Source organism: Paralichthys olivaceus, chromosome 20, assembly GCF_024713975.1.
Source record: "Paralichthys olivaceus isolate ysfri-2021 chromosome 20, ASM2471397v2, whole genome shotgun sequence".
NCBI lineage: Eukaryota > Metazoa > Chordata > Actinopteri > Pleuronectiformes > Paralichthyidae > Paralichthys > Paralichthys olivaceus.
In genome coordinates, this window is record NC_091112.1 from 14,208,928 (window position 1) to 14,222,117 (window position 13,190).

General features: G+C 42.0%; 1 protein-coding gene across 1 annotated transcript; it reads right to left on the bottom strand.

The window, feature by feature from the left end:
- Positions 1-564: 564 nt before the first annotated feature.
- Positions 565-5,498, bottom strand: zbtb8b (zinc finger and BTB domain containing 8B). The gene is made up of 5 exons (XM_020090315.2): positions 5,364-5,498; positions 3,839-4,031; positions 2,705-3,611; positions 2,365-2,543; positions 565-1,345 (listed from the first exon to the last, which is right to left on the bottom strand). Exons 2-5 carry the CDS (start codon positions 4,010-4,012, stop codon positions 1,031-1,033), a joined length of 1,575 nt encoding a protein of 524 aa, XP_019945874.2. The 5' UTR covers positions 4,013-4,031; positions 5,364-5,498; the 3' UTR covers positions 565-1,030.
- Positions 5,499-13,190: the final 7,692 nt, after the last annotated feature.

A 13,190-nucleotide genomic window follows, 5' to 3' on the forward strand; every position in this document is an offset into this window, starting at 1 on the left:
TAGTGAAGTGTCAGACAGTCCTAATTAAAAAAGTAAGAGACCAAACCTGTTCATCAGGAAACGTCTGTATGATGTCTGAATGGACTTGGGACAACAAAGCAGAACAATCTCTCAGGATGTTTTGATTCTAAGAGGAGAATTGATGAATGTAATGATTTACTCATCAGTGAATTGATGAATGAATTCCTCAGATTCTGTTACATTTAAATCCCAACTCTAAAACATGGAACAAGTGGCCTGGCAAACAAATTGTGTCTGCAGCCTTCATTTTTTCTCCAGGAGATATTTGAGGAAACACCACCATTGACCTAGATCACATCTGAGTGAGAGTAAGAGGATTAGTAACCTCTAAGTAAAAATGTCACAGCCAAAGGATTCACTGCTCTGATGGGTTAGATTTAACGACTGGAAAGCATCAAACAGCACTTTCTGTCCCACAATCCTGCAGTGATTCACTTGATGCAAATATACTGTGTATGTCATACAGCAGGGAAATAAGTATATCTTTCTAAGATTGTAAAAAAAGCACATGAATATATATAAATTAGATGAAAAGCAAACATGTCCAGTTACACAACACATTTATTGTAACAATTCCCACAGTGGTCCCGTCATAACAAAAGCTGTGAAATTGGATCAAACTGGATTAAACTGTCATAAGAATATACAACAAGCTCTTTGTTCATCTTCTGTATTGATTATAAAAATGCAGGAAACTACAGCTCTGACCTTCTCTTTATGTAAACAGGCAAATATGAATTTGATTAACTGTGCAAAAACATGGGCAGGAAGTTAAAGGGCACGTTTATGACTTTAAAAGAAACACAAACACTGAATCCATTTGCTGTCAGACAAATCACAGGAGCCAAATAGCCAAAATTAGTCATTTTGTTTCATATTAATCAATAAATAAGTTCATGATACAGCAATAATTTAACATCAATAGCAGTTTGGCCACAGTTAACAACTGCACAGCAGAACAGTTAAGAGTCTACGAGGTTTTCTTCATTGAGCACAGTGGGCAACAGATTCACAGTGTGTGGCCGACATCACTGCAGACAGCAAGCTGCCTTTCAAGCATCTGTTTCTCCACCAAGTCCTCCACTCTGCCAACCTCCACCTCGTCCACGTCGTCCATAAAACTGGACCAATCCGTACCGCCATCTGCACGCTCCATGGGCTCTGGTTGGCTAGCAGCGTGAACGGGGGCAGACTCATCATGAGTGGTGGTCACGCAATTGCAGCTGTCGCAGATGCCGAAGCGTCTGAGTCCCGGCGAAACATTGGATCCGGTGAAGGTTCGTCTGCAGCTCTTACAAGATACTGGCCAGTAGTGCCTGTGGACCTGGTGATAGTGAACAGTGACAAAGACACTGCAGTATTTTAATCATTCTGTAGAGACAACTTTTACATTATTATACAGTACATGAAAAAAATATAGGAGCCACAGGATTTACTGCTCTGATTGTGCTTTACTCCTCAAAGGCAACAGGGAATAAAGCAGTTAATTTTACTGCACTAAATTAAAGACAGAAGTGGCTAATTACTGTTTACAACTAAATGCAAGCAATTATTGGTTTACAATTCATTTTTACAAACCATTTAAAAATGTATTTTCAACCTAGAATGAATTAAAATTCAAATCTTTAACAAGTTTAATCATTTCCTGCTTAACAGTTGCCAACATATTTGTTGTTGTTGAACAACAAAACATAAAAACAACATATTACAACCAATAAGTTGGCATCAAGGTCAGGATTTTGCTGGGATGTGCCGTATACATGAAGCAAATGCTTTTTAAACCTTTAATTAAGTAATTCTATACACGATTGTCTAGTTCTTGAAGTAAAATTCGAATCTAATATTTCCAGAAATCTCAATCTGTCTGTGGAACTCATATGTAAAGAACCATTAATCAAGGAAGTACAGTCTTGATGTTGTGGTTCGATTTAGTCGCGATAACATCAATATTAATAAACTTTGAATTTACAGGCAACCAGTGCTCTGTAGCAGCAGCTGCTTGGACTAGGGTTCTGCATTATGAGGTGAGCTTCACTGAACTTTGAATAAAGAGGTGAACAGCTCTTTGTCCAGCAGTTGGTCTTTATTTGCCGGGGCTCAATTACTGCACGGCACTTGTACATAATCGGAAAAATAGCTGTAACCAGCATCACCACAGGCCAAGCAAACAGCCCATTACATACAGGCATGTTTAGAATTGTCACTGCAATAGTAAAAAAGAAAAAGGGATTTGGTCTTATAATCAAAATTCTTAAGCTTGGTGGAAATTGGTTTGATAGTTTTTGTGTAATCCTGCAAACAACTAAGCCAGCAACATAATTTTTTGCTGTCTCAGCATCTTACACTGAGGGCATGGCTGCGGAGGTGCTCCTGTCTAGTGAACCTCTTGCCACACATGGGACAGGGGAAGGGTCTCTCTCCTGTGTGACAACGGATGTGTCTCTTCATGATGCCCTTCTGCTTTGCAGTGTACGGGCAGAATGGGCACTTGTGGAGCTTCACTGGCACTACCAAGCCATCGCCTGCAGAGGGAGAGAGAGGCCAATTACTGAAAACCATCTCATTAGGACAACACAGCAAAATGTGCACCCTTATTTTCTCTGCTTGAGAGAATTTCCCATTTTAAAGCCTTTGGATAAATACGTCACCCTTGAGGCCATTTAACATGTGATTCGTTAATTACCTGCATCTTCTCCAAGCCAGTCAGACTGCATCTCCATGATGGACGATCCCACAAAACCTAAACTTTCATCCATTCTGCCTCCTCCTGTGCTGTTACCTAGTCCTTGGGAAAAACGCTGCCCCACTCTATCCCCAAGGGGACTGGGGCCCTCACCTCTGGCCAGCATCTCCATCAGATGCCTGGCATTATAAGAAGAGCTGTATCCCAGGGAGGAGCGCTCGTTGGGACTTGGGGGGAGTAGTCTGCTATGATGAGGATTATGCAAAGTAGGTCCAGGATACGAGGCAAGGTCTTTGGTGTCAGGGGACTCCATAAGCTCTTCATCAGGGTCGTACTCTATCTTAGGGTTCAGTAACTCTGGGGTCAAAGCAGAGGATGAGGAAGATGAGAGGTTTGTCTGATCCATGTGTCCCTTCTGTCCTTCACTCTCGGATGCAAACTCCTCCCTAGAGTGGTAGTCACTGTCCATGTCCCTGCTGGTCCCTGGAGGTGTGGTAACAGGGATCGGCAAGGGAGTTCTAGCCGAGGTCACAGACTCCGAACCTAATTCTGCCCCTCTATCTGCCTCTGAAACCTGTGAAGGAGGCTCTGCAGCCCCTGCAGCACTGGAAATCGCCACAGTTGGAGTGCCGCTGTCTGCGGGACCCATCGCTCCATCCTGTGCCTGCTCCTCCTTCTCAGCGTCCCTCTCCTTGTCCTTGTTGCATATTTCCAAAGATGAGCGGATGTATCCTTTACAGAAGTTCACCAGGTCAGTCATCTGCAGGTAACTGGCAGCTGACATCACCTCAATGACATTGCGTCTGTTTAAGGCCAAGCGGCCGGAGTAGAGGAAGTCCAGGATAATTGAGAAAGCATCAGCGGTTACAATGTCCAGTGATGCTGTGCTGTAGCGTTGACCATTATCCTTAAAGGAGACAGAGTAGGGACAAAATCATGACTTTATTCATAAGACATTGCATATTTCTTGTATTCCCCTTAGGTGCTTTGATATGAAATATCAGTTTATCTAATACTTTAAGGCATCAATTTAAATAAACAACACATTATCATGGCCAGTTCCGAATATTTTTTCTAAGAAGTCATGCACAAGAAAACAAAACACTGAAAAGCACTGATATCAGCTTCTCTCACCTGCAGATAGTGAACCAGAAGAGCCCGGAAATACCCGCTACCAGCAAACAACACATTGCGATGGGCCTTGAAAACACGGCCCTCGACAAGGATGCTGCAGTCACAGAAAAAGTCTCGCTTTCGCTGCTCATTGAGCTCAAACAGCAGTTTGGGAAGGTAGCAGGGCACCTCCATATCTAAACTTCAGCGATCCCTGCCAGAGAGAGGAAAGAGAAGAAGGTGTCACTTTAAAACAGGGAACAGCAACAGGTTGGGACATAGATGTTTAAAATCAACTACACACTCCATGATGACTTGATTTCTTGGTTTGAAGACAGTAGATTATACAAATGTAATTCTGGGACTCCTAAATCAAAATGGGTCACAAGGAGAAAGGAAAATATTTACCAGTGAGTTCGGGTCCTGCAGTTTTTTAATCAATGAGGTTAGGCAACATGTCTTAATGTGTCATGTCAGCTAAGGCTGTTGCAACACAAAGTTTCAGACTTTGTTAAAATCAACCCTGGTCTATCTGCTTTACGAAAGGGTCCCAAAACCAGGCTTGTGAAATATGTTAATCTTAAAGTTAAATCTTCAGTATATGTCCTTGCATGTTATCAAAAAAACCACCGAGCATGAACCAAATTTATTCCTGTTGTTCAAATTATGTGGACAAAGGATGTATATTTTTATTGCATGAATTTTTTACTGCTGGAATTTGCTATGTTATTGCACATCATGTTCAATAAAGTTCATAGAAGTCCTCATTCTTTTTATATATATGAAAAATAAGATTTAACCACTCCATTCAATATAGCATCAGAGTTATTGCCTTATTACAATCATGAGGACCAAATAATAAAGAATGTAGCTAACATTAATAACTTATAGTGAAACGATCCCACAGAAAACACTTCTTTCCTCCAAAATCTATATTTCAGTGGCTGAGACACGAGTAGAGATAATATTTAATATATAATATATGATATTTCCATGTTCCTACAGGTTACTCCACACACCCTTCTGAAAAAATGTAAACATCATCTCATACTAAATCCATTTTACAAGATTTGTATTAGACTGAATCTGATTTAATTGAATACAATTTAAAGCCCTAATTGTTACTTTGCTCAAGGAATTTTACACCTTTTCCTTAAATCTCCTGGCATGCAGCACAAACTTTTACTGGTGAGAGTGCAGAATAGAAGCAAGCCCCAGTGATATGACAGAAACATGGAGATTTAACCACAATATTTTACAGGCCATAGTTTTGGGAAGCAAACTTTAGGAATCTAAGACTGCTGCCACCACCCTTTGAAACCTCTGGTCTTTCAGGTTGCTAGACTGAATGATACACACGCTGAAAGGTACAAGCATGTGTTTCACTGGAGATGTAAGAGGAGGACGCTCCAGCTAAATAACAACATGCTAGCTCGTGCTGCTAGCGCCCAGCAGCGACTGTTATTCAGAGCTACTGCAAACAGCTGCGCTTTACGAAGGTTGTCAACACACCGAGAGGTTTAGAAAAGACACATGGTGCTCTCACCTGTTTAATGAACGTCACAAAACCTTTAATATGGCACAAGAGAGGAGATTAGCAACGCTCATCGTACAGCGCTGCCCTCGGCCAACCACTTCCGCCTTCAGCTCCCGGTGACGTGTTTCTCTTATCCAATCAGCGGCCGACACAGCCACTAAACATAGTGTAAAAGTTAGTTATGCTTTAGAAACGTGTTAGAAGAAGTGGGAAATGATTTGAAGCCCATCAAGACTTTGTACATACATCAAATCTGGCCTGGGAGATTCTTTATATATTGTAGAAATAGCAGGAACTGAGTGTGATCCTTCACAGTCACATGTTCAAGAGGCAGATTTCTCATGTAAATGACAGTTTAAAGTGGTTTATGATAGAATGCTGTTTTATTCACCATGTCGCAGGCTGAAAATCAAAATATTAACCTTTCCTAACCACTAATCCTTGACACCAATGGAATACGTCACAAGGTCAAGGAAAGATGGATGTGAGGAGTTAGGAAAGGAGAATCACTTTGCAGAGAAAATTCAACTTGAAAAAAAAAAAAACTGGTTTATTTATAACAGAAGATACGCACAAAATGTACAGTACTCTGTTCTGTGCTCTGTCTGTTTCCTGCCCAAAACAGAATGACACAGTCTGAGAAAAGATATACAGAGACAACATTTAACCATCAGTTACTCACAGAAACAAACAACAAAATGTTATTTTGACAGATGTGACAGAGAAGAAATCAGGAGCTCAGACGATCATGTGAGGATTCACATGAGTCCTGGATCGTGTCATGAGAATAAAACAGAGGTTCTGTTTTCTATATCTAAGTGGATGTGTCCAGGTGCAAATATGAGGTTGAGTGGCTTTAAATGTTGCTGCTGCAAAGACTTGTGGGGGCTGCATTTTCTCCTTTCCTTTCGTAAAGGATGGTCCTGTGTTTCCTGTGCTAAAGGAAATAAGTAAGCATTGAAGCTCCTTTCCTTATCATTCAGAGAATTCAAACAGCTGCTATTATGTCAGCTGCTGAAATACTTCCAGGTAATTTCATTTAGTTGGGAAGGTTCGTAAGCAAAACAGACAATTCAAACACAGCAATAGATTGTATTTGAAGATGAAGGACATGTTACACCCAAAAGAGTGATGTCAAGGCATCTTGATCGCCTACTGGTGGCTGGATGCAGTATAGGTCTTAAATCCCACCTCTTCTATGTTGATGAAAGGGATTTGGACCAAACTAAAAAGTAAAAGCAGATGTCAAATACAATTTGAATTCAAAGCTGGTTTCTGCTATTTTAGGTAGTTGTTATCACACTGGTGTCTGTTCAATTGTTATTGTTCTGGTTTGTTCAGGTGAGGTTTGTTATCATTATTTAATGCAATGAAAAACAAAAACAGGGTGAAACATCATGATTGACAGCTTACACTGACTGTCTTGGTTAAGTGTGTGTGTACTGACAGGACCTCACTACCACGACTACATCCCCAGATCACTGGTGACTGACTCTAGTACAGTGATTATTCAGGACATTTTAGCTTTGTCAGCCTCTCTGTGTTCTTTGAAACAACCTCAATACACGTCAATATTAATTGTATGACATGTTGCTCAATAAATTATGTTCTGAAACTAATTTTGACATAAGCCTCTAGCTCAAGAAGTGTTAGATATTAAGTAGATGTCAGTGTTAGTGCTGCAGTACAACTATCAACACCATAGTCCTGTTGTTGATAGCCTTGTTTACTGGAGTGGTTATAGCTTGCATGACACTGACACAAAGTATTTAAACTACAGCATTATGCAATTGTTATTAACATGTGGCTGAGAGCAGTTATACTGCTGAGCCATTATCCCGCTGTGCATGTCTAAAAAACCGACATACAAATGACTTTCAAAAGAACCTTTCATTGCACCGACAGGTCTTCGGCTGAACTAAACAAAAAGAATGTTTTCACTGCAGAGACAGGTGAATTTAGAAGAGATTAAAATTACAAACTGAAGCCTTTATAATAGTGGAAATATAAATACTGCATACATTTATAATTAAAAGGCACATTAAACACGTTTTCTACACTAGCTCTATGTGCAACAGACGCAAAAATGAAAAAAACAAACAAAAGGAATGCAGTACATATATCTCAGGATGAAAATCAAGTGCCGTACATGTAGAAGACACCGACAAAGATGTTGATAAGGACTGATGCCGGCGTCAGTGTGCTTTTAGCAAAAGCATGATCCCTGCAGCGGAATTTAAATGTTAAGTCCTGTCTCTGCTGCTGCACCACCTCTCTGCTGATGTTGTTATGAACGCGTCTGAGCGGAGAATCCCCGCTGCGTTGTTCATCTGTGAAAAGCAGACATTGTAAAACCAATTTAAGTAACATCCTCCTGAGTTCATGTCTGAAAACAGCTTCTGTAAGTTTTGCTGAACAGCAGCCATTTCAAATACAAGTTTTATAATTGACAGTCTGAGATTTACATTGTTTGAATACACAACAGGGACATTGGCCCCAGACATTGAGTTACCCATGTATGAATATGTTTGACTAACAATAGGATCCACATTGTCTTCACACACTGCAGATAATGCCATGTGTGTGGGCATACACATCTGATACACATATTTGCTTGGAAATCTTTAACTTTTTGCACAATTAGATTTCACACCGGCTTGTTTTAGCTACTATGAACTTTGAGTGATGTCTGCCTCTCTCCATTGCAGAAGCTCATTGATAGTGATGATAATGGTGATGATGTTTTGGGGGAAGAGCCTCAAAGTGGCATACTCCTGCCCATACCAAGTCCAGCATGTCGCTGCACAACCACAGACGGTTCGCGCCTGCCCACAACGTCAACTCAAGAATACTTGTTTATTTGCCTCCCATCTCAGAGAGAAAATAGTGCCTTTTCTATTTTTTGACATAGTGAGAGTAAACAAGTAGTTCCTTGAGCACTGCGCCACACCCTCTCTTCACAATCCACAGCTCTTAGAAGTGTTTTTTTACAATGATGGGTGCCGACCAGGGGACTTATTTGTTTCAGATATTTTCCCATGGCAAACAGGGTGAACACAAAGGCTTCGTGGTGGCCTGGAGAAACCACAGAGTAGGCGTACATGAGCCTCCAAACTCAACCTCTTTTGAAAATGAAATTTATGGCACATCATAAAAACTCAGTTCACGCTTATAAGCACTAAATATAAACCAGTATGGTTTGACTCAGTCCTTGTTAATCTGACCTGAGGGAGTTCTTTGTCCGGCTGAAGGCAGGCCAACCGTCAGCTGACCCAGCTGCCCAGCCCTGACACGAGTCCGTCCCTAAACAACGCTTAAAAGGGTTCTACTCTGATGTAGCGCTGGTCACTGACCTTCTTCTCTCTGACTCAGGGAAACACAAGGCCTTTGTTTTGGTCATATGTTGACATAAGGGCAGGAAACTCCCTCTCCACAGACCTTTCACAGCCAAGCAATCACACTGCAATACTGTCCCATCTGCATGGCAGTTTAATGCTGGTTTACACCCATACTGTTTTGGAAATAAATAATATTCATGATTTATTACCGTGCACCTATGATTATGATGATATATGATGTACTGATCAAAGCACAGTCTAAAAAGTAAATACATGTAGCGTTGGCTGTTGTGTGAGGCTACATCCAGATTTGGGACCTCACTCATTGTGTGTGTTAGCCACTCTGAGACCCGTGGCTGGCACAGAGGGCTCCAGCAGCACCCCTCTGGGTCCCTGTGGTCTGCGCCTCAGTACATAACAGCCACTTAGGCCGGCATTTTCCCAGGCTGAGACAACACACCACGGTGGCAGCGCGAGCCACAGAGAGGGCCTGATTAAAGAGTAGGGACAATGGAGGGAGAGTGAGCTGGGGACCGTGGTGGCATTTTCCATCTCCGCCGCTGTCTCCTGGGGGGACCAAGTATGTGCCGTGAAACGTTTGAATTATCCCAGAATCTCTGGAATTCAGACAGAGGCACCGCGGAGAGGACCCTCGACCGGGGATCAAAGAGCTTTGAGAGGAGTGTGGTGGACTGGTGGTGAAGTCGAGTACATAGGGGAGTGCGAGTGTGTGCATGTGTACGTGCTTTCAGTGTTTCAGAAAAACGATTTGAAAAAGATAAAGCCTATGTTTGAATTTGAATCATATTCTCTTTTATGGCTACTCGTCTAAAGATGTTTTCAGAAAAGCCATGTTTCACTTCTGAGGAGGCAGTGATCGCTGAGCAATGAAATACAGGCATGTGGTGAGAGAGCGTGTGTGTTGCTGCCCTTTTATCCCTTATGGGATCAGACAATGCAATCATAGCCAATCATTGGGAGTCTAATACAGCAGGCGCCCCTCTTCAGTTCAGAGACGCCACTTTCCTCTGTGGTGGCAGAAGAAGAGGAAGAGAGAGGCAAGAGAGAGAAAAACCTCATCTCTCTCTTTCTGTCTATCTCTCTCTGTAATTATCACTTAATGTTCCTTAGTGATCTGGAGACGTCTGTCTCTCGCTTAGTCCTTTCTTCCCTCGCTGGAGAGGAAATGTATCACAGTCTGAAATAATCTGCCAGCCTTTTTATTATTGTATATTTAGCACCAGAACAGAGTAGTAAATGGAGCCGTCCCAGACCACAAGCTTCCGGTAGCGCAGGGCCTCAGCGCTGGCTGGCTGTCTTTGCCACAGCCGAGCACTGAGATCAAAGCCTCCTGTACTATATACAGTGAGCTTGTCGCCCTCCAGCATTGACCTCAACCAAGTTTTCATGTCTGAGAAAGACAGCGTGTGTGTTTGTGCCTGAGCGATGTGCAGAGTGCATCGGGTCACTGTGCAAATATGCCTTTCAGCAAGCTGGTTTTGCATAAACATCTAAGGCATATATAAGTTTTTGAATGCATGTATTCGTGTCTGTGAGCATACATCTCTGTCTTGTTTCTTTGATGTTGAAACAGACAGAACTTTACATATGATTGATGTATTGTACTTTTACTCAAATAACTATTTCCAATTTAACTTAAGAGCTATATCCACATATTTAGGTTAAAGATGAAAATAGACAAAAGAATAAAAGCATACGTCAAATAAATCTCAAAGATGCTTTCTGTCATTTTGAGTAGTTCTGATCAGACTGATGTTTGTCCAAGTTTAAATTTTTTCAATAACTTTTTTTATACAATAACGTTTGAAATAGTTATTCGATGTTATAAAAACCAGTGAAACTTCAGGACTGAAGGTTGAGACTGACTCACAATTGCTCGAGTGGGTGTAAAATCAGAACCTCATTAGGTACACCCCCGAACGCTATTGCACAAACTTTAAATGCCCAAGATGGGAGGAAGTGGGGACACGTCATCCATTTTCATATACGGTCTAGAAATGGGTGTTAAATGTGATTAGAGACATTCAAAAGCTGAGAGTTATTAATGCATGAATAGTAATAATAATTATTAAAAGCAACACTAAATGACAGATACAGATGTTAGCTAAAGATAATAAATTTACTGTGGAAAATGCGATAGCTAACGTAAGCTACTAGATAAACAGCTGAAGTAGCCAGCTAAAGATAATGGATAAATTTACTGAAATAGTAATCTAAGAGCAGAGAGTGACATATGAAAACCTTTAGGTGAAAAGTAAAAGAGGACTTCAGGTAAATTGTTCAAATATCCAGCTTGTTCTGTCACTTCAACTGTTTATCCAAACTTGACCAATAGCCTGAACATGAAATTATTTCGTTTTGAAGAACAAACACTTTATAATCAATTCATGTGGACATATTTGGAACATGGCAGGTAATATTGATGACAGGGTACTTGAGTTCATCTGATGGCGCTGCGGTTGTACGTCAGTAAAAAAAGCTTGGGAACCACTCTATTCAAGATAGGGCCGTACCAGTTTTTCCCAAGTTTCATTCCCAAGTTTATAGATCAGCTGGATTGTTCCAGTCCATTAGTTTAACTGAATAACACAGACTTTTTTGTGTGTCAGTAAAGAAGAAAAAAGAATCCTGAAAGGATCCAGATTCAGTGATCAGAGCATCACTTCCCTCTGCCCTAGTCATTGTTAATAATAAAAGCCTCTATCAGGACCAATAAAAGTGGCACCAACTCCCTCAGGAGATGAAAACGATGTTAGTCATTACCCTTCCTCCATCAAAGTCTTTTCTTTCCATGCACACTCACTGTAATCCCCTTCTGGGAACACTAAAAATTACCCAGCAGCGTGGTGGCGGCAAGTTTTTAATGCTGGTTTTTGAGGGCTTATGGCTGCTCTTCCGAGCTGCCGTCAGGACGAGGCGCGGGCAGGATGCCTCGCTGATAAAGGTCGTAATCTGAGGTGTAAAGTTATAAGAGGGATTTAGGAAAGTGAGAGGGTGTCAGAGAGCTGCAGCCTATAGGGCGATAAAACATGGATGGAGTAGCATCTCCTGGGTTTTCAACTCTGAGAGCTCCTCTGAGGAATCTGGAACTAACTTTATCCAAATCTTTGAATGTGACTGAGGGACAGATGCATTCCTGTTCTGAATACATCCCTGTCATGTGCAGTTTACTTTCCATTCAGAAGTGTTTTCCCTGTATGCCTTTTTTTCACAGACAAATATAAAAAGCCGATAGAGGAATTAAACATCACATGGCTCCATGCAATAAAAAATGAGTCTCCTCCATAAACTTGGACTGATAGTCAGCTCGAGCAAAACTGGTTTAACAGTGGCTAATATTAGCCGAGACTTAGATCCCCAGGTCAAATCAGGCACAGTCGCATGCGTGGCTGAGGGGACTGACTGGATTAGCCCTGGACCCTTTCATATTTCACTTTCCCCTTCTTCTCCTCGTCTTTCTCTGCAGCTCATAAAAGATTGCGCACTGTGTCTTGATGTGGTTGAGCAGCGCAGTCAGAATGGACTGATTACGGACGGGACCCGGCGTGCCTTTGAGTCATGTCACCAGGCGACATTCTTCAGGCACTTAAAAATAGTAACAGTTGGCTTTTTTTGTAGGTTTGTTTTTCTCATTGGAGAACTTTGGGGCATCCTGTGTTGGCTTTTCTTTAGAGGCTCGAATCATAACCAGATTCTTTTTTTTTTCTCCTTCACCCCCTCCTCTCCCCCGTTTCTTTCATTTTGTTATTGATAGTTTGTTTAATCTTCTGAAGAAAATTGGCTTAGCGTGGGAAAGGCAAAATTCTTTTGGGGATAGGTTTTGTTGTTTTAGAGTTGCGCACATTGTTTTGTTGTGTGTTTTTTTTTTCAGTGCAGGAAGAAAAAGTGCCAGTTTGTGCCAAAACCTCATGAAGTACAGATAAAAAGGAGCTGAGTGAGAGGGAGGCCACAACACCACGACAAAGATATGGGCTGTCCAAGCAAAGAGTTTTACAAATGACGATCTCCAGGGGAGGGGGGGGGCAGTCGACATGAGGGAGGAAGGGAGTGGAAGAGGAGGAGGGAGGAGAAGAGGAGAAACAAATGTGGATGGATTGGTGGGAGGAGGAGGAAGATGGGTATTGGGGGGAAATAACGCAGAGCAGTGGGGAGGGGGGAGGGAGATGAGAGGGGAAACATTCCCCCTTACCCACATTAAAGACATAAAAAAGAAAACAAACAGAAAAACATGTCTGACATAAAGAGGCTGGTTTCCGCGGCGACAGCACAATGGCTGCCTGTGGCTCTGGGGGCCCTCGCCGTCCCGTCTGGGGCCCGGCACCAGCGAAAGTCACCGCAGTCACAGGGCCCATCAGCATGCGTTTGTGTGTGTGTGTGTGAGAAACATGGTGAATGTCATCACGAGCCCAGTGCTGTGGGAACCGCCATGAGAGGGACCCCACTCGGAAACCACAAAAGCTCCTTTCTGCTTCTTCTC